Raw genomic sequence first — 22,813 nt, 5'->3', positions numbered from 1 at the left:
AGCATTGGGACCAGATCGTGTGAACTCCTACGTCCTGAAGGAGTGTGCTGAGCAGCTGTCTGGAGTTCTCCAGCGTATTTTCTATCTGAGTCTCAGCCTGGAAAAGGTCCCAACAGAGTGGAAAACATTTTGAGTACAGGGACCACACATGATGGGCCAACCGAAAGTCGTGAATGACTACCGTCCAGTAGCCCTGACCTCACACACCATGGAAATGATAGAGACGCTGGTCCTGGCTCACTTCCAACCCCTGGTCAGATCAACTCTGAATCCCTTGCAGTTTTCATACCAGGAGCACATTGGAGTCGGCGAAGCTGTCATTTACCTGCTGAACAGAGCCTACTCCCATTTAGGTAAGCAGGACAGCACTGTGAGGATCATGTTTTTTGATTTCTCAAGTGCCTTCAATACCATACAACCCTCATTTCTGGGGGAAAAGCTCTGTTCAATGCAGTTTGGCACTACCATTGTATCCTGGATAATGGACTATTTGAATGGCAGACCACAGTTTCTGTCGCTTCAGAGCTGTGTGTTAGACGTGGCTATAAGCAGCACTGTCAGCAGGGGACTGTTTTGGCTCCCTTCCTGCTTACCCTGTATACCTCAGAGTTTAGATACAACACTGAGTCATGTCATCTGCAGAAATTCTCTGATGACTCAGCAATAGTTGGGTATATGAAAGGAGGACAAGTAGATGAATATATGGCCCTGGTGGAGGACTTTGTCGAATGGTGCAAGCTGAATGACCTGTAGCTCAAATTTAGTAAGACAAAGGAAATGGTGATGGGCTTTAGGAAGACTAAACCTGCATTGCTCCCTGTTACTATTGATGGTGAAGATGTGGATGTGGTGAGGACCTACAAGTACCTTGGGGTGCACCTGGATGGCAGACTTGAGTGAAGCACCAACAGAGAGGCTGAGTACAAGAAGGGCCAGAGTCGCTGTACTTCCTGAGGAGATTGAGGTCCGTTGGAGTACACTAGTCTCTCCTTCACATGTTCTATCAGTCTGTTGTGGCCAGTACAATCTTCTATGGGGTGGTGTGCTGGGGCAATGGCACCAACACGGGAGATGCCAGCAGGCTCAATAAAGTGATTAGAAAGGCAGGCTCTGTTAGAGGAGTCAAATTAGACACACTGGAGACTGTGGTAGAACAAAGGACCCTATGGAAAATCCTGGCAATTCTGGACAATGTTTCACACCCTTTGCAGAACAGAGGAGCACTTTCAGTAATAGACTAATACAACTGTGCAGCTCCAAAGAACCATTCTTGCCCTGGGTCATTCGGCTCTATAATAGTCAATATTGTAGACGTGGAAGTGACCTCCTGTTAGACTGTTTGAGGTAACTTATTTTTTATTCTTTCTTACTTCTCTTCTAATATTTGTATATCTGTACTTGTAATGCTACTGTGACACTAATTTCCTTTGAGATCAATAAAGTATCTATCTATATCAGAGGTAGGTTTTTTTACACAGAGTATGGAATGCACTGCCACGGATGGTAGGAGAGGCTGATATAGTGAGAGATTCCTAAGTGGGCATATTGATGGAAGAAAATTGGAGGGTTATAGGCTCTGTAGGACAGAAGAGTTAGATTGATCATGGAGTAGGTTTATTTCGGTTGGCACAACATTGTGGTCTGAAGGGCCCATCCTGTGCTGTACTGTTCTATAAATATTGCTGTGAAGTTGATGAAATAATAGACCAAATTATTCTATGAAAGCACGTCATGATGGAAATATTTAACAGGTCAGCAACAGCTATGAAGAAAAAATACAGAATTAATGTCTTAAGTTACAAAGTGGTAAAAGCAGACAAATCAAAAAGTTTTTTAAGATGGAGAAATCGGCTAAAGGAGTTTTAAAAAAACTTTAGAATGGAAGGCAGCAGATATTAAATAACAAAAGAAATGTGGAACCAAGACAAAAGCAGATGGTCATAATTTGAGTGAAAAAACAGAAAGAAAGTGGATCTAGATCAAGCATAATTTGGTATTCTGGAGACCTTATGGAACCTGGAAAAATCCAACGTGCCTAGTCAAAAGATGAGATACTGTGCTTCTAAATAATATGTACCTTCATAGGAACCATAACGTTGAGACAAAATGCTCAGAGTGGGAATGGAATAAAGTCATAACTGACCAGAAACTTGGGGTCATTTTTACAGTCTAGTTGCAGAAGTGGTCGCCATATATTTTCTGTCATCCTTTTTCAGAAGATACCACATTACAGTCAGAGAATATAATGCACTAATTGATAAATGTACAAGTTAATTGATCTCTTGCCTGGGAAGAGAAATGCCTATGGCCCTGAATCGTGGGAAGGGTGAAGATTAAATGGGCAATTAATGTTGTAAGTTAACAGTACAAGAAATAAAATTGTCAGAAATTTTAATTTCATGACTTTAATTGTAATACATGCAATACAGAATCAGAGTCAGGTTTACTATCACCGGCAACATCATCTTCTTCACGTGCCTTGCGCGTTACATACTTGGGTGCTCATGGCTGTCCACATCGAACGATCCCTCGCAGCATCAATGATATCTCGCACACTCAGATCTGTTAGTTCTTTCACAGTGTCCGTATATTTTCTTCTTTGCCTTCCTCTTCCATGTTTCCCGGGCATACGACCTTGTAATGTAAGGCATTCTATTTCTCCCTTTCTGATGACATGGCCCAGGAATTTAAGTTTCCTCTCATTTAATGTTCTCATTAAAGACCTTTTTGTATGGGCACGTTGGAGTACTGTCTCATTAGTTACCCTATCTCTATATGATATTTTCAGCATTCTTCTAAGAAACCACATTTCTGTTGCTTCTAAGTTTCTTTGGAGTTCTGGTGTTATAGTCCATGTTTCGGAAGCCTACAGTTGGGAGTATCCTGATGTTTTGATATTACCATACATTTGGTTTTTTTTAACAGTTGATGGTTAGACCAAAATCTGCACTTGTTTGTACTACTTTATCTAGAAGGATTTGTAGGTCTTCTGCAGCACTTGCTATTCGGGTGGTATCGTCTACATATCTTATATTGTTGATGTAAACACCTCCAATTTTTATCCCATCTAGGTCTTCTATTTCTCTGATAATCATTTCACTATAGATATTAAATAATTCCGGTGAGGCAATGCATCCTGTCTAACTCGTCTGAATTTTAGTCCAACAACTTATATTATCATCAATTTTTACCGCCACTGTTTAATTTCAATATAAATTTTGAAGCAGTTGTTGGTCCCTTCCGTCAATGTTTAGCAAGAATTTGAAATAATTTTTCATGTTGCACTTTGTCGAATAATTTAGTGAAATCAATAAAACATAAAAAGACATCATTTTGATATTCAATTGCTCTTTCTGAAAGCATTCGTAGTATGAAAATTGCATTTCTAGTTCTTCTATCCTCAATAGACCCATATTGCAGTTTAGAAGTTTCTGGACTTGTTTTTAATTCAACTCAGAGCAATTCTTAACAAAATCTTTATTATGTGACTCACAAGACTGATTGTTCTATAATTTTCGCAGTCAATAGTTCCAAGAATTTTTAGCAGAGTTATAAATACTGATTTCTAGAGATCGTCAGGCAATATACCAGACTCATATATGCCATTAAACTTCAAAAAGAATATCTATGCCCAGATCTTCTAGGGCTTGTATCATTTCCACTGAAATTTCATCAGGTCCAGTGTCTTTACCATGTTTCATGCTTTTCATTGCTTTAGTTATTTCTTCTTTGGTAATAGGTGGCTCTGTCTGTCTGTTTGTGACCTCCAATTAGCGCAAACGGTGCAGACATCAGCACTTTTTTTTTTGGCTAAGTCAAATTAAAATGCGCTAACTTACAGAATGCAGGCAAAGTTCAGAGTTATATATTCGTATAAAATTGCTCAATCGCCAAAAATCAATAGGCTGGCTTTCACCCGTGACCGGATCGGCCATCATGGAAATCGGGACGCAACAGCCCGATGCATGCACATGGCCAGCCTCAGCAGCGACACCTACCGGAGCAAAAGGGCAGGGCAGCTCTATTTCGAGGGGTCACATTTTGCTAATCAGCATCAGCATGTGCAGGATTGGGACAGATCAGACTGCCACCCATCAATAAGAGATAATTAAATCTTATTGTAATGACGTATTCGAGACACCCATAAAATCCTTTGCCGCAGTCAAAGGACAGTGGTGACTATATCATATCCATTTAGGAGAGCACCAACCACATCATCAAGAATAATCAGCATCCTTTGGTGTTACTGCTTCGTATCTTCTATCCAGCATTAGGGTAAAAAAAAAATGGTCAGCCTAATTATGCCGCATGGAAAGGGAAGGGGGACACTATAGTCAAGAGATGACGCCAAACATTGTCGGGAAGCGGCAAGGAGAGAGAGAGAACAAGAATCAGATGAGGCCAGGGCTGCACGGCTCCAGGATCAAAGAGTCAGGACAAAAAAAGATGAGAGAAGAAGAGACAGAGGAGGAGAGGCATGCATGTCTCCAGGATCAGAGACAAACAGCAGAAGAGATGAAGAGATGGGGGATGAAAGGACTGCACGTCTCCAGAATGACAACAAGAGGCACAAGAGTGGCAGATAAACCAGAAATGATGCCATCAAAAGTGTCCTTCATTAAATGAGGAGGAGCTTCATTTGCTTTGCTACGCATCATTCTTCTTTAATAAACTGAGGTTTTCTACTTCAGTTTCCAAAACAAAGCAATACCAATGGTATTCAGAAAAATTTAATGTTCATTCTGGTCACATCAGACTGCACTACCCTTCTCTCAAAGGGTGCCCCAACGGGTCACCCCATTGTCTAGTTATTTCTAAAGCGTTCATTGATGGTAACGGAACCACTGTTGAAATTTCCGCCTAGTCAATCGTGGAAAGAAACAAAAGAAGGGAACCAGACAACAACGTGAATGGGGTTGATACTAATCAACAGATCACCTCGCTAGGTAGGGGTAGTCATGTGCTGCAAATGACACCAGACTATCATCCAGAGACTGTAAGTAATAGGGAAAGGCCAAGGGTAGCAACATGGAACATCCATACACTTACCAGAAGAGAAAGTTGGACAACACTTTAAATGAAATGAAAAGGTTGGAAGTTGATATCTTAGGCATGTCAGAAATTAGATGGACCGACAGTGGCAAATTCACTAAGAATAGTTCTCTGATAATGTATTCTGGAGGTCAACAGCATATGTATGGAGTTGGAATTATTTTAAACAAACAAGTATCAAAATATCTTATGGGATTTTGGGCGATATCCGATCAGCTGCTTTTAGTTAAATTAAGGGTAACTCTTTTAATATTAGCATAATCCAAGTCTATGCGCCAACAAATGATGCGGATGAAGAGGATATCAGCAAGTTTTATGAAGATCTCAACAGTGCTTATAAGCAATGTAAATCTCAGGATATAAAACTAGTCATGGGAGATTTTAACCCCAAAGTTGGACAGGAAAGGGTTGATAACATCATAGGACCTTTTGGATTAGGGGAGAAAAATGAAAATGGAGAAAGGTTTACTGATTGCTGTGTCAGAAACAACCAAGTGATCACCAATACTTGGTGTAAAAACCATCCATGTAGATTGTGTACCGGCATATATCGTGAAATTTGTTAACTTACTATTTGTTAACAACTTATAAAATATTGTTGCATTTTTGTGAATCTCTTGCAACATGGAATTATATTTCAGTTTTATCCTTCTAATAACAAAAGCAATTTAAAAGCCACATTCAAATCATGAGGGGCTTGCTACAATGCATAATGTTACAGATAGGTAAAAAAGCTTTCCTCTGACTTTACACTTAACAGCAATATTCATTCAATAATGATGTGGCAGTTAATAAATAGGAGGGAAAAGGCAGCATTGCAACTCCAGCCTTGATGCTTTAAAATTATCATTGCACTCATACCAAAGATTAATTCTCCTGAGCACAATAAATTAGAAGTTTCAATATGGTGAAATGCTTTGAAACATGGGTTTTAAATATTTTTGTTCAGATTTTGTTGTGTTTCAAAATTAAGTACAGTGCAGCAGTTGCACATGTACTTACAGAAAATATATTGAATTATTCTTGCATTCAAAATTTATATCTGCTTGTTTTAAAAAATGTGATAAGATTAAAAGGTATAAAACTGCAATATAAAATTAAAATTAGGTATCAGTGTAGTTAAATAGATTTTGTTAATCTTTAATTCCTATCACACAGTAGTTGATGTATGTAATGCATATAAATCATATTACATGGTTTAATTGGTCTCTGAATAGTTTCAATATGAATGGACATAAATCAATGCAATAACTTGACATTGTAAATTGCCACAGACATTGTCTATAGTTTCAAGTATTATAGTGATATTTTATCTCTTAATTTGTGCTTCTAGGTGAACTATAGACGTTTAATGCTCTTCCATCACTGAAAAATTGGGTATATTTCAAAATAAAAGTCTCATTTCATGTTTGTAAAGTAAATTTGAGCAAAATGTTCAAAATAACCAAAATTAATATATTCATTATTCATTATTGCTTTAATTCTCAATGGGGAAAATGGAATTTTAAATATTCTTTACTAGACAAAGAACCTAATCTTAGTTCATTCACTGTTAAATGTCTGACATTGCATGTTGTGTATTTTACCAATTCAGGAGGAGTTTACACAAATGAAGCAACGGGTACAGGTTGTTGTGGTTGAAAATGAAAAGCTACAGGAAGAACTAAAATCAAGAGCAACTTGCGATGCTGTGAATGAAGCACCAGTGTGCTCTTTTCCAGTAAGTCTGAATCTCCCAGGGCATATTGTATTTTTCAAGATAAGCGTAAATGTGGAGAGGACGATTTCTGTAGTGGGGAAGTCTTGGACCAAAGGGCATAACCTCAGAGTATAGGGATGTCTGTTTAAAACAGAAATGAGGAGGAATTTTCTTAGTCAGAGGGTGGTGAATCTGTGGAACTCATTGCCACAGATGGCTATGGGAGGCCAAGTCGTTGGGCATATTTAGAGCAGAGGTTGATGGGTTCTTGGTTAGTAAGGATGTCAGAGGTTACAGGGAGTAGACAAGAGAATGGAGTTGAGAGGGAATGTAAGTCAGTCATGCAATGCCAGAACAGACTCGATGGGCCAAATGGCCTAATTCCACTTCCTTTTTTTGGTCTAATATTTTAATAACACTACATTTGTTTTTAAATTATAGTTAAAATGAGAGGTTCATGAAATGAAGTTTAAGTATGAGGGATTTGCTTGTAATCTGTATCTGGTATGCTGGGATTTGGCAAACTAAGACGGTGATCATTGTTACATGAATATTTTTTACATTTTTACATGAATACTTGCATGAATTATTTTCTCAATTCCACAGTGGCCTAATAGATTCCATTGTGTAGAAACTTACATGCAGAATGAACTTTTATACTCAACCAGGTCACCTGAAGTGGGTTGCTCAGTAGGACTCACATTGATTAGTGGCTCTGTTTAAAAGTTATCAAACTTGGATTGTTTGTTTGCTGAATGCTGAAAGTCCTTAACGATTCATGCATGACATACAAAACCTTCTAGAGGCATCAGTGTAGTTCATTGTGTGCTGCATATACTTGCAAGGGAACTCTTTAGCTATATTCAAATGATTAACGTTTCCTAGAATGCAAAGGGCATTTGCATGTCAAATGAGATTCTTCATGTGGACATCAAATGCCATTTTGCAGTTATTTGAGTCCTAAATTATAGAATGTGCATAATTTAAGTCAAATTATTTATGGATATTGACAAATGTTCCTTATTCTTAAGAATGAATCTAATGACTACATTTTATTCATTTTGTCCTTGATCATATTTTGAGCCCTTTTTAGATATGCAATACAAAGGTGATGATTTAACCTTTTATAGCTGGTGCTTTGAAGAGCTACTAATTAGTCCTATCTCAAAGCTCTTGTAGAACAGGTTTTATTTTTTAAATCAATATACAGTGCCTATAAAAAGTATTCACCCCCTTGGAAGTTTTCATGTTTTATTGTTTTACAACATTGAATCACAGTGGATTTAATTTGTTTTTGACACGATTAAAAGTAAAAGACTTGTGTCAAAGTGAAAACATCTCTATAAAGTGATCTAAATTAATTACAAATATAAAACAAAATAATTGATTGCATAAGTATTCACCCCTGTTCAAGTCAGTATTGTCACGTACCCCGTGACGGGGACAAAAAAACCAGCAGAAATAGAAACCACTTTGGAGTCCAGCATTGCTATAAACTACTAATATTTATTAGTAACTACGCAATACAATAATATCAATGTAAATAAATCACACAGGTTAGCAATGAATATATATATACACACACACATATATACATACATAAATCAGTAAGTGTGGAAATATATGTATGAAAACCAAGCTGCTTTAAGTCTAGGGGTAAAAAGATACAGTCTTACGATGTTGAGTAAAGTTTAGTTCAGTTCAGTTTGTGGTGTGTAGTTGAATAGCGATAGAGAGAGAGTTGAGTCTTCAGGTGAGCTGATGCCGTCGATCTTCTCGTCGTCCTCCGAAATCCTTCACAAGTCACCGACTGTGACTTTAACCAGGGGGACCGGTTTTCCTGTGGTGGAGCTATCACCCCGGCAAGGGTGGACACATAGACAACTCCCCACCAGTCAACCCCTTCTTCACCGCTGGAATAGCAGTTTGGATTGATCTGCCTGATCGATCCTCCAAAACCCAGTTTCTTTGTGGGCATAACAATGCTCATTCAGTGTCCAGATCATGTGTCTGAGGTCTGTATCATCTGACCTCCTATTTATTTCTCTGTGCAGAGCATCACCTGTCATTCAAAGAGTCCCTCCTTCCTTTGTCTGTAAAGAAATGCACAAGCAGGCAACAAGTCCTTGAAAGTAACATCAACAACCTGCCTGTCGGTCACCATAGCAACTTTTGAGCTGCTTGGTGCTGTCTCCAAACTCAACTCAGTAGAAATCCAAAGTTACTTCCAATGCCTTAAAGTGACAGTCCAACCGTCAATCTTCGTCCGTCTGTGTGTGTGTGTGTGTGTGTGTGTGTGTGTGTGTGTCTCTCTCTCTCTCTCTCTCTGTCTCTGTCTCTCTCTCTCTCTCTCTCTCTCTCTCTCTCTCTCTCTCTCTCTCTCTCTCTCTCTCTCTCTCTCTCTTTTTTTTTCAAAAGTAACATACCGGTGGTAAATAACTCGCTCTGTCTTCAAAAGCACAGTTAATAGGGGTACTTCAGGATCCCCTCACAGTATTTAGTAGATGGACCTTTGGCAGCAATTACAGCCATGAGACTGTCTGGAGTCTGTAGGTCTCGATCTGTTTTGTACATCAGGACACTGCAATTTTTCCCCTTTCTACTTTACAAAACTGCTTAAGTTCTGTCAGATTGCATGTAGATTGTGAGTGAACAGCACTTTTCAAGTCCAGCCACAAATTCTCAATTGTATTGAGGTCTGCACCCTGACTTGGGCATTCCAGGACGTTAACTTTGTTGTTTTTAAGCCATTCCTGTGTAGCTTTGGCTTTATGCTTGGGGTCATTGCTCTGCTGGAAAACAAACCTTCTTCCATGTTGCAGTCCTCTTGCAGACTGCATCAAGTTTTCCTCCAGGGTTTCCCTGTATTTTGCTGCATTTATTTTACCCTCTATCTTCACAAGCCTTCCAGAGTCTGCTTATGCCAAACAGCATTTAATCTGATGGCTAAAAAGCTCAATTTTGGTTTCATCAGACCATAGAACTTCTTCCAATTGACTTCAGAGATTCCCGCATGCCTTCTGGCAAGATTTCATGTGTTTTTTTTTCAAAAGTGGCTTTCTCTCTGTCACTGTCCCATAGAACTGCAACCGGTGAAGCACCTAGGCAACAGTTGTACTGTATGCACAGTCTCTCCCATCTCAGCCACTGAAGCTTGTAACTCCTCCAGAGTTGTCATAGGTCTCTTGGTGGCCTCTCTCACCTGACCCCTTCTTGCATGGTCACTCAGCTTTTGAGGATGGCCTGCTCTACGCAAATTTACAGCTGTGCCATATTCTTTCCATTTCTTGTTGATTGACTTAACTATACTCCAAGGAATATTCAATGACTTAGAAATTCTTTTGTATCCATCTCCCACCTTGTGCTTTTCAATAACCTATTTGCAGAGTTGCTTAGAGTGTTCTTTTGTCTTCATGGTGTAGTTTTTACCAGGGTGCTGACTCGCCAACAGTTGAACCTTCAAGATACAGGTATAGTTTCTCTACAATCAAGTGAAACACCTTGACTGCACACGGTAACCTCCATTTAACTAATTATGTGACTTCTAAAGCCGATTGGCTGCACCAGTGATGATTTATTGTGTCATTTTAAAGGGGGTGAATGCCATCAATTATTTTGTGTTTTATATTTGTAATTAATTTAGATCACTTTGTAGAAATCTGTTTTCACTTTGACAAAGAAGTGTCATTTTCTGTTGATCAATGTCAAAAAAGCCAAATTAAATCCACTGTGACTCAATGTTGTAAAACAATAAAATATATAAACATCCAATGGGGTGAATACTCTTTTTTACGCACTGTACTTTTCCACCTACTAAAGGAATTGAATCCATCACCTTTACAGTAGACAGTCTTGATCATCATGAAAAGTAATTCTAATCCTTTTCTCTCCTCAAATTCTTTCATCAATTATTTCCGAATCAGAATCAGGTTTATTATCACGGGCATGTGAAGTGAAATTTGTTAACTTAGCAGCAGCAGTTCAATGCAATATATAATCTAGCAGAGAAAAAAAAAATAAAAAGTAGGAATAAATAAATAAGTGAATCAAATATGTATATTGAATAGATTTTTTAAAAAGTGCAAAAAACAAAAATACTGTTTTTTTTAAAAAAAGTGAGGTAGTGTCCAAAGATTCATTGTCCATTTAGGAATTGAGGGGCAAAAGCTGTTCCTGACTTGCTGAGTGTGTGCCTTCAGGCTTCTGTACCTCCTACCTGATGGTAGCAATGAGAAAAGTGGAAGCCCTGGGTGCCGGAGGTCCTTAATAATGGACACTGTCTTTCTGAGACACAGCTCCCTGAAGATGTCCTGGGTACTCTGTAGGCTGGTACCCAAGATGAAACTGACTAGATTTACAATCTTCCGCAGCTTCTTTCGGTCTGTGCAGTAGCCCCTCCATACCAGACAGTGATGCAGCCTGTCAGAATGCTCTCCACAGTACAACTATAGAAGTTTTTGAGTGTATTTGTTGACATACCAAATCTCTTCAAACTCCTAATAAAGCATGGTCTCTGTCTTGCCTTCTTTGTAACTACATCGATATGTTGGGACAAGGTTAGATCCTCAGAGAACTTGACACCCAGGAACTTGAAGCTGCTCACTCTCTCCACTTCTGATCCCTCTGAAGATTGGTACATGTTCCTTCATCCTACCCTTCCTGAAGTCCACAATCAGCTCTTTCGTCTTACTGATGTTGAGTACCAGGTTGTTGCTGTGGCACCAAACCACTAGTTGGCATATCTCACTCCTGTATGCCCTCTTGTTACTGCCTGAGATTCTACCAATAATGGTGGTGTCATCAGCAAATTTATAGATGATATTTGAGCTAATCCTAGCCACACAGTCATGTGTATATAGAGAGTAGAGTAGTGTGCTAGGCACACACCCCTGAGGTGTGCCAGTGTTGATCGTCAGCGAGGAGGATATGTTATCACCAATCCGCACAGATTGTGGTCTTCCGGTCAGGAGGTTGAGGATCCAATTGCAGAGGGAGGTACAGAGGCCCAGGTTCTGCAACTTCTCAATCAGTATTGTGGGAATGATGGTATTGAATGCTGAACTATAATCTCAAATCTGTGTTGATCCTAATGATATTGCTGATCACTTTCTACTTACCAACACTGTTTGACTGCCATCACCCAGGTCATGCCCTCTTTTCATTGCTACATCAGGGAAGAGGTACAGAAGCCTGAAAGCACACACTCAACAATTCAGGAACAGCTTCTTTCTCTTTACCATCAGATTTCTGAATGGACATTGAACCCATGAACAATACCCCATTACTTTTTTTTCTCTCTTTTTGCACTACTTATTAAACTTAACTTTTTAAATACTTTATTTTACAGTTTTTTTATTATGTATTGCAATGTACTGCTGCCTCAAACAACAAATTTCACAACAAACCTATCCTAAATTTCAATGCCTCTCACAAAATTTTCCCTGCCCTCTGCTCTTGGGCAACATCTCTGCACTTTAAAACCTAGATACCATTTTGATAGTTTCCTCTGCACTCCTTCTAAAACACTTTTTTGTTGAGTTTTTTACTCTATGGGTAAACACCATTGATAAATGTGTTTTATTTCCTTCAAGTTTTTCTGATTTCTAACACTGGGTAACTTTTACGAACCTTTTCAGCAACATTCAAAAAGTGCATGTCCAGGAGATCAAATCCCCACCAGATCACCCAAGGTATATGAGACTTCTTCACCATTGAATCAACAAGATCAGCCGTGTTCAACTCTGCCGCAACATGAGTACAGTACGATTGCAGAAGAAATCAAGAAGTGGCAACGAGAAGTAGTGAGTACATTTTGTGTGTGTGTGTGTGTTTGTGTGTGTGTACTTAGTTTTATTTTGGAGAGACACACTGGACTACAGATGCTGAAATCTGGAGCAACATATAAAATGCTAGAAGAACTCAGTGGGTCAGGCAGCATCTGTGGAGGGAGATAAACAGTCAATGTTTTGGGTTGAGACTATTCACCTGATCTGAAAGGTTGAGAGGAGGAAACCATTATAAAAAGGTCGAAGGAAGGGGTGGAACAAGTTGATCGAGGTGGGTGGGGAGAGTGGGAATAGCATCAGGCGCTTGGCGGTGACAGATGGAAATAACAAGAGGCTGAAGATGATGGAATCTGTTAAGAGAGGAGTGTGGAGAAATGAGTAAAGGGAGGGAGGTGAGAAGGGGAACCTGTGGGAGGAATGTGTGATTGACAGATGGAGAGGGGAAAACAACATGGTGATAGGGGCCTTGGATCAGGAGGAGAGAGAAAGGGGAAACAGTTACCACAAGTTGGAGAATTTAATGTTCATTCCACCTGGGTAGCCTTCAGATGAGTGTTTAAGCATAAGTCAAGGAAAATTACTGATTCACTGTCTCAAACTCTTCATAAGATTCAGAGAAGGATAATTAAAAACATACTGCTAGAAATGCTCAGCTGTTTATTGAAGGAATAACAGTATTTCTGGTCAGTGACCCTTCATCAGAACCAAGCTGTAATGTGATTGGAAACCTCACTTGCAAGTAACTTCACTTTCCTTTTCAGGAAAATCTAGAGAGTATGTACGAAGGGAAGACAGCAACTCTGGAGGTACAAGTTTCATTATTAAGGTAATAGAAATTTATTGAAATAAAGTTCCCTTCATTTAATATGGAACTAGTGTAGTCACTCATGATGCATTCTGTTTCAATGCTGCTCTTTGTTTCCTTGCAATCAAATGTGATTAATCTCCACTGTAGTTCTATGGGTTTTGAGATAATGAACAAAGCCACAAACAAAAATGTTGGGCAGACTCAGCAGGTCAGGTACCAATTGTTGAAAGAGAAACATTGCGTAGAAAATGAAGTATTCAATTCTGCTTTTCTTTGCTCAGAGTGCCTGATTTGCTGAGTGCTTCCAACATTTTCCATTCCTGTTTTAGATGTCCAGCATCTGTCAAGCAAGAGGTGCTTGGGGTATAGGTGAGTCAAAGTCAAATGTAAATGTGTTACCAAGGTACATGTATGTCACCATATATATACTACCTTGAGATTTATTTTCTTGCAAACATTTACGGGAAAACAAAAGGAATACAGTAGAATTTATGAAGATTACGTAAACAAAGGCTGACAACCAACATGCAAAATAAGACAATTTGTTCAAATAAATAAATTGTATTGAAAACATGAGTTGTAGCGTCCTTGAAAGAGTCTGTATGTTTTAGAATCAGTTCAGTGTTGAGGTGAGTCAAGTTATCCACACTGGTTCAGGAGCCTGATGGTTGTAGGGTAAAAACAGCTCCTGAACCTGGTGGTATGGATTGAAAGACTCCTGTGCTTCCTGCTTGATGGTAATAGTGAGAAGGGAAAATTGGGAAGTGTCAAGGCACTTTTCTTGACAGTTACACTGGGTTTCTATGTGCTCCCTACAAATGGTCTCAGGGTTCACAACATCATCCCAAATGCTTCTTCACTCTGAGAATTGCTTAGCCAGTGATTCCCACCAGTCAGAGTGTATAGAACATAGAACATGGAAATATACAGCACACAATGTTGTGCTGACCGTGCAACCTACTCTAGGAACTGCCTAGAATTTCCCTAGCACATAGCCCTTTATTTTTCTAAGCACATGTACCTATCTTAGGGGCTCTTAAAAAAACTCTGTTGTATCCACTTCCACCACTGCTGCTGGCAGTACATTCAATGCACCCACCACTCTCTGTGTGGAAAAACTTACCCTCTGACATCCCCTTGGTACCTATTTCCAAGCACCTTAAAACTATGCCCCCTCATGTTAGCCATTTCAGCCCTGGAAAAAAGCCCCTTGCTATTCACATGATTAATGCCCCTCAAAATCTTATACATCTAAGGAGAAAAGGCCAAGTACACTCAATCAATTCTCATAATTCTCAACTCTCCAATCCAGGCAACATCAGTAAACCTTCTCTGTACTCTCTCTATTGTATCCACATCCTTCCTGTAGTGAGGTGATCAGTACTGAACACAGTACTCCAAGTGGGGTCTGACCAGGGTCATATATAGCTGTAACATTACCTCATGGCTCTTGAACTTAATCCCATGGTTGGTGAATGCCAACACATCATACACCTTCTTAACAACACTGTAAACCTGCGCAGCAGTTTTGAGTGTCCTATTGATATAGACCCCAAGATCTCTCAGATGCTTCAGAATGCCAAGAGTCTTACCACTTACGCTATATTATGCTTTGGAATTGGACCTACCAAAATGAACCACTTCATACTTATCTGGGTTGAAGTCCATCTATCTGCCACTTCTCAGCCCAGTTCTGCATCCTATCAATGTCCCACTGTAACCTCTGACAGCCCTCCATACAATCCACAACACCCCCAATCTTTGTGTCATCAGCAAACTTACTAACCCAACCTTCTACTTCTTCATCCAGGTCATTTATAAAAGAGGAAGTGTCCCAGAACAGACCCCTGCAGAACACGACTGGTCACCGACCTTCATGCAGAATACGAACCACTTATAGCCATCCTTTGCCTTCTGTGGGCAAGCCAATTCTGGATCCACAAAACAAGGTTTCCTTGGATCCCATGCCTCCTTACTTTCTGAAGGAGCCTTGCATGGGGAACCTTATCAAATGCCTTACTGAAATCTAAATACACTATATCCACTGCTCTACCTTCATCAATGTGTTTTGTTACATCCTCAAAGAATTCAATCAGACTTGTAAGACATGACCTGCCCTTGACAAAGCTGTGCTGACTATCCCTAATCAGATTATGTCTCTTCAAATGCTCATCATTCCTGCTTCTCAGGATCTTCTGCAACGACTTGCCTACCGCTGAAGTCAGACTCATTGGTCTATAATTTTACTGGGTTATCTCTGCTCCCTTTCTTGAACAAGGGAACAACATTTGCAACCCTCCAATCCTCCAGCACTACTTCTGTCCCTATTGATAACGCAAAGATCATTGCAAGAGGTTCAGCAATCTCCTCCCTTGCTTCCCATAGTAGCCTGGGGTATATCTCATCCGGTCCTGGTGACTCATCTAACTTAATACTTTTCAAAAGCTCTAGCTCATCCTCTTTCATAATGTCTATGAAAGCTTAAGCTTTCAGTCTGCTGTAAGTCATCCCCACAATTGCCAAGGTCTTTTTCTCTGGTGAATACTGAAGCAAAGTTTTCATTAAGTACCTCCGCTACCTCCTCTGACTCCATGCACACATTTCCACCATTCCATCAGATTGGTCTTATTCTCACACGGCTCATCTTCTTGCTCTTCACGTGTTTGTAGAATGCCTTGGGGTTTTCCTTAATCCTGCTGTCCTAGGCCTTCTCATGGCCTCTTCTGGCTCTCTTAATTTAATTCTTAAGCTCCTTCCTAGCAACCTTGTAATTTTCTAGAGCCTTTTCTAGGCTCTAACAGTACCTAGTTTCTGGAGCCTTTCGTAAGCTTTGCTTTTCTTCTTAACTAGATTTTTTACATCCCTTGTACACCATGGTTCGTTAACTCTACCATCCTTTCCCTGCCTCAATGGAACATACCTATGCAGAACTCCATGCAAATGTTCCCTGAACATTTACCACATTTCTGCCGTGCATTTCCCTGAGAACATCTGCTCCCAATTTATGCTCCCAAGTTCCTGTCTAATAGCATCATATTTCCCCCTACCATAATTAAATATTTTCCCAAATTGTCTACTGCTATCCCTCTCCAGCATATGGTGAAGGAGACAGAGTTGTGGTCACGACCTCCAAAATGCTCTCCCACCAAGAGATCTGACACCCGACCAGGTTCATTTCCCAATACCAGATCAAGTACAGCCTCTCCTCTAGTTGGCTTATCTACATATTGCATCAGGAAACCTTCCTGAACACACCTAACAAACTTCACCCCATCTAAACCCCTTGCACTAAGGAGGTGCCAATCAATATTAGGGAAGTTAAAATCTCCCATCACAACAACAGTGATGTTACACGTCATCAAACACTCTTTCACTCTTGCTAAAATCAGAAAAAATATTGAAAGAGATGTGAATTTCATCAATATTTGACTTTGCTTAGAGGTGGTTCCAAAGGTATGGGAAGCAGTACATATTTTCCAGCGTCTCATCCTGGGAATTCTTGATCAAAGCTGAAAGACAGAGTCATAAGATAGTACAGCACAAAAACAGGCCCTTTGGCCCATCTATAGTCAGTCATACTTTATTGATCCCAAGGGAAATTGGTTTTCCTTACAGTTGCACCAACCAAGAATAGAGTATAAATATAGCAATGTAAAACCATAAATAATTAAATAGTAATATGTAAATTATGCCAGGAAATAAGTCCAGGACCAGCCTATTGGCTCAGGGTGTCTGACCTTCCAAGGGAGGAGTTGTAAAGTTTGATGGCCACAGGCAGGAATGACTTCCTATGACGCTCAGTGTTGCATCTCGGTGGAATGAGTCTCTGCCTGAATATACTCCTGTGCCCAACCAGTACATTATGTAGTGGATGGGAGACATTGTCCAAGATGGCATCCAACTTGGACAGCATCCTCTTTTCAGACACCACCGTCAGAGAGTCCAGTTCCATCCCCACAACATCACTGGCCTTATGAATGAGTTTGTTGATTCTGCTGGTGTCTGCTACCCTCAGCCTGCTGCCCCAGCACACAACAGCAAACATGATAGCACTGGCCACCACAGACTCATAGAACATCCTTAGCATCGTCTGACAGATGTTAAAGGACCTCAGTCTCCTCAGGAAATAGAGCCGTCAGAAAATCTAGTCCATATTGAACCATTTAAACTGACTTCTCCCGTCGATTTGCACCAGGACCATAGCCCTCTATACCCCTACCATCCATGAACCTATTCAAGCTTCTCTTAAACATCCTAACCTAATCAATCTTTCCTTATAACTCAGGTCCTACAGATCCTGCAAATTCCTTGTAAATTTTCTATGTACTCTTTCAACCTTATTTACATCTTTTCTGTGGGTAGGTGACCATAATAAAAAAAACAATACTCTGAATTAGGCCTCACTAATGTCTTGTACAACTTCAACATAACATCCCTCATCCTGTACTCAGTACTTTGATTTATGAAGGCTGATGTACCAAAAGCTTTCTTTACATCCCTATCCACCTGTGACACCACTTTCAATGAATTATGGACCTGCATTCCCAGATCCCTTTGTTCTACCACACTCCTCAGTGCCCTACCATTCATTGTTCAAGGCCGACCCTGGTTGGTCCTTCTGAAGTGCAACACCTGACTTGTCCGCATTAAGTTCCATTTGCCATTTTTCAGCCTATTTTTCCAGATGGTCCAGATCTCACTGCAAGGCATGACAATCTTCCTCCCTATACACTACACCTCCAATCTTGGTGTTATTCACAAATTTGCTGATTCAGTTAACCACATTATCATCTAGATCATTGATGTAGATAAAAAACAGCAACAGACCCAGGACCGATCCCTGCAGCACCCTACTGGTCACAGGCCTCCAGTCAGAAAGGTAACTCTCTACTACCACTCTCTGGCTTCTCCCACAAAGTCTTTGGTGCCCTAGGGATTTATCCACCCTGAATTACCTCAGGGTAGCAAACACCTCCTCATCTGTAATCTGTACAGGGTCCATGAGGTTCATGCCACATTGCCTCGCTTCTATAGACACTGCATCCCTATCCCAAGTAAATACAAATGCAAAGAAAGCATTTAAGATCTCCCCCATCTCTTTTAGGTCCAACTATCGATTACCATTCTGGTCTTCCAGAGGACCAGTTTTGTGCCTTGCAACTCTTTTGCTCTTAACATGCCTGTAGAATCCCTTAGGATTCTCCTTCACCTAGAAGCAACTCCATGCGTTCTTTTAAATTTCCTGATTTCTTTCTTAAGTGTTCTCTTGCATTTCATAGAACATAGAATAGTACAGCACAGTACAGGCCCTTCGGCCCACATTGTTGTGCCGACCCTCAAACCCTGCCTCCCATATAACCCCCCACCTTAAATTCCTCCAAATACCTGTCTAGTAGTCTCTTAAATTTCACTAGTGTATCTGCCTCCAACACTGATTCAGGCAGTGCATTCCATGCACCAACCACTCTCTGAGTGAAAAACCTTCCTCAACTTCATGTACTTCATAATCACTTCATTTGTTCCTATTTGCCTATATCTGCTCTGCACCTCCTGTTTTCCCTCTTAACAAGGGCTTCAATATCTCTTGAAAACAAATTTTCCTTACACTTATTATCTTTACCTTTATTTCTGACAGTCCCTTATAAGCTTTGTACTCTCAAAATTTCACTTCTGCCGTACTCCTATTTAACAAGTACACCTTTCCCAGGACACAGCCCGTCCCAATCCACACTTGCCATATCCTTTCTGATACCATGAAAATTGCCCTTTCTCCAATTAAATCTGAAACCACAGCCCAGACTTATCCTTTTCGATATTGACTTTAAAACTAAAAGCATTATGATCATTGGGTGCAATTAGATCATTAGATGCAGGGTATTCACCACATGAACTTCTCATTCCCCAATAGCAGATCAAGTATTGCTTACATTCTCATTTGGACTGCTACGTACTGATTAAGGAAAATTTCCTATACACATTTGACAAACTCTATCCCTTTTACAGTATGGGAGTCGCAGTCAATATGTGGAAAGTTAAAATTGCCTACTGTAACAGCCTGTTTCTTGAAACAGTCTGTGATCTCTTTACAAATGTGTTCCTCTCAATCCGTCAGACTTCTAGGTGTTCAGTAATATAGCCCCATTAACTGGTCATGCCTTTCTTATTTTTCAGTTCCAACCATAACACCTCATTAGACAAGGTCTCCAGTCTGTCCTGACTAAGCTCTGCCATGACATTTTCCTTAACTAGTTGTGCCATCCCTTCTCAGATTTGTCAGGCAATATTTCCCTTTACAGAAACCATGCTGACTTTGAATTATTTTATCATTAGTCTCCAAATACCTATAAAGGCTAGTGCCCGTGATGGAGCTGACTAATTGAACAACTCCCTGCAGCTTATTCAAGCCTGTGCATTAACTACATCCCACCCCTCACAATACCAGACAGTGATAAAGCCAGTTAGATTGTTCTCCACAATAGGTCTGTAGAAATTTGAGAGTGTTTTTTGTAACAAACCAAATCTCCTTAAAGTCCTAATGAAATATAGCTGTCATCTTGTCTTCTTTATAGCTGCATTAGTATGTTGGTCCAGCTTAGGTCCTCAGAGATATTGACATCCAGGAACTTGAAATTGCTCACTCTCCCCACTTCTGATCCCTCATTTTACCCTTTCCGAACTCCGCAATCAGTTCTTTGGTCTTATTGACCAAATTCCTCTCAATTGACCAAGGTCTTGGAAAAGTCCACAGATAGTGATGTTGCTCCTTGCTTTTCTCTTGGTGTAGACACAAGGCAAGGAATGTACGCATCCTAGATGTTGGATTCAGGAGAAGCTATTCTGCCTCTTGTGTAGTTGTGAAATCAGATTAGTCTCCTTTATTAGCAGCATCTATAATCATGGTGCTTTGGTGCCATTCCAGCATGTTGGCTTCATGTATGCTACCCAAATTAATTTTCATTACTATACTATCATGAAAGCTTTATATTTGATTGCCTTTGTTTGGGTTGTGCTTTATTTTATATGTAATTAACAATGAATGTAATTATTGAAACATTTCATTTATTGTTCAATACTAGAAAAGATCTATTGGAATCTCAAAAGCAATGTCAAGAGTTCATTGAACGATTAAAACACCAGGAGCTGCTGCTTGCTGCAAACAGTGCAGATCGTGTTGGGGGCTTGTGTTTGAAATGTGCCCAGCATGAGGCAGTTATGGCCCGGACTCATAGCGACGTACACATACAGACTATAGACTCATTGAAAAAGTAAGTATGCACCAAACTACATATAATTCCATATTTAGGAATTGTCCTCTTTTTGTTTGTACCTGATTAATTAACATACATAATGAACAAAGTGGCCACTTTGTTAGATACTGTACACCTGTATGCATGCTGTTAATGCAAATACCTAATCAGCCAGTTATGTGGCAACATTTCAATGCATAAAAGCATGAAGACGTGAGAGGTTCAGTTGTTGTTCAGACCAAGCATTGGAATGGGGAAAAAATGTGATTTAAGTAACTTGACTGGAATGATGGTGATGCCAGATCGGGTGGTTTGAATACCCCAAAAACTGCTGATCTCTTAGTATTTTCAGATACAACAGTCTCTAGAATGTACATAGAATGGTGCGAGAAGCTGAGAAACATCCAGTGAGTGGCAGTTCTGTGGACAAAAATGCTTTGTTAAAGAGAGTGGTCAGACTTGTTCAAGCTGACAGGAAGGCAACAGTAACTTAAATAACCACATGTAAAAACGGTGGTGTGCAGAAGAATGTAACATTTCCAAACCTTTTGCAGCAGAAGATCACACCAGGTTCTACACCCTGTACTGAATAAAGTGCAAACACGTGTTATGTGTGTTGACTGAATAAAGTGACTGGCCACTGAGTGCATATGCGGAATCATTAACAGGTGGACATTGTTCAGATTTACAGCCAGCCCATTCATGAATGATATCAGACCATATTTTCATATTAATGTATTAGAAATAGGGTATATCCTCCCTCCCCGCCCCCCCCCCAAAGAAGTTCCAGTGGCTGGGATAGTTGGAATGAATTACATTTTTACTGCATAGTTGTACACTGAGAAAATTGAAGTTCAGAGCACCCTTGAGCTAATAAATTGGGGAACTGTACAGGAGCTTGAACATCTGTTCAGGATGCATCTGTTATTCCCAGTATTTTTCTAAACATTAATAAAATGCTGAATGGAAGGCAAAACCCAGAGCACTTTGGATGCTTCTGATTTATATCCCTACAATACTAATGCCATCATCCTAATAATTTCAGTTAACTATTTATTCAACAAGTTAAATTATTTACTTAGAATTTAAATCTCACCCAAACCTTGCTCCATTCATCAGTTTTTTCTTTCCCTGGTGTGCTAGATTAATCACATGTACATTGAAACATACAGTAAAGTGCATCATTTGCATTAACAGCCGTCACAATCTAAGGTTCTGTTGGGGGCAGCCGCAAGTGTTGCCATACAATCTGTCTCCAACGTAGCATGTCCATAATATTCAGCAAAACAGCACAGAGCACAACAAGCAACCAAAGAAACAACTGCAGAACAAGCCTCTTCCCTCACTCCCACCCAGCCACACACCCGCTCACACATACAGACAGTTCTCCAACCCCATGTCAGGCCTGCAGTCTCCAGTGCATCTGCGGACTCGCTGACAGACAGTGGGTGACTGCCTTTTCCGGTGAACATAGACTCAGACCCAGGGCATCAGTTATTGGGCTTCAACTTCCGGATTTTCGACTGACCTCCAGGCTTCAATATTCTGTACTGATCATGGGACCCTGAACTCCGGGCTCGCCAATGACAGGGCCCCATATTTTTAGCTATTTTTTATTTTGTTTCAAGATACAACGTGGAATAGGTCCTTCTGTCCCTTTGAGCCGCAATGCTAGCAACCCCCAGATTTTTTACTGTACCCTAATCACGGGGCAATTTACATTGACCGATTAACCTACCAACCGGTACATCTTCGGAATAGAGTAATAGAAAAGGACAGCACTAAACAGGCCCTTTGGCCCATCTAGTCCATGTCAAACCATTTAAATTGCCTACCTGCATCGACCTGCAGTCTGACCATAGCCCTCCATATTTCTGCCATCCATGTACCTGTCCAAATGTGCGAGGGGAAACTGGAGGAAACCCACGCATTCCAGGATGCCTGGATTGAACTCTTAACACCAACACCCCGAGCTGTAAGAGCATCGCACTAGCCATTATGCTACCAAGGCACACTATTCCAGGCCTTGAACTCCTGACTCGCCAGCCCTAGTGCCCCCTGCTTGCATGGATGTCTGATCCCGGGACACACTAATCTGGGAGGACAGCTGGCCTGGTGAGCCACCAGCTCTCATCCTCGCTGGTCCTCATCCACAGCGCTTGTCAGCCCAACATCGATGGATGTCCATCAACAGTCACTTCACTGGCCCTCAAGTGCGGAG

At 40.4% G+C, this 22,813-nt stretch overlaps 1 protein-coding gene across 3 annotated transcripts in view; it reads left to right on the top strand.

The window, feature by feature from the left end:
* Window positions 1-22,813, top strand: part of sdccag8 (SHH signaling and ciliogenesis regulator sdccag8) — a 409,652-nt gene that overhangs the window by 35,757 nt on the left and 351,082 nt on the right. For all 3 annotated transcript variants that reach the window (XM_072264841.1, XM_072264844.1, XM_072264843.1), the window contains exons 5-8: window positions 6,647-6,772; window positions 12,388-12,552; window positions 13,299-13,363; window positions 20,422-20,610. In XM_072264841.1, the coding sequence (XP_072120942.1) occupies window positions 6,647-6,772; window positions 12,388-12,552; window positions 13,299-13,363; window positions 20,422-20,610 (545 nt within the window). The remainder of the gene's footprint in view (window positions 1-6,646; window positions 6,773-12,387; window positions 12,553-13,298; window positions 13,364-20,421; window positions 20,611-22,813) is intronic.

The sequence above is a fragment of the Mobula birostris genome, chromosome 8 (assembly GCF_030028105.1).
Source record: "Mobula birostris isolate sMobBir1 chromosome 8, sMobBir1.hap1, whole genome shotgun sequence".
NCBI lineage: Eukaryota > Metazoa > Chordata > Chondrichthyes > Myliobatiformes > Myliobatidae > Mobula > Mobula birostris.
This window is presented reverse-complemented; position numbering and strand designations above follow the sequence as displayed.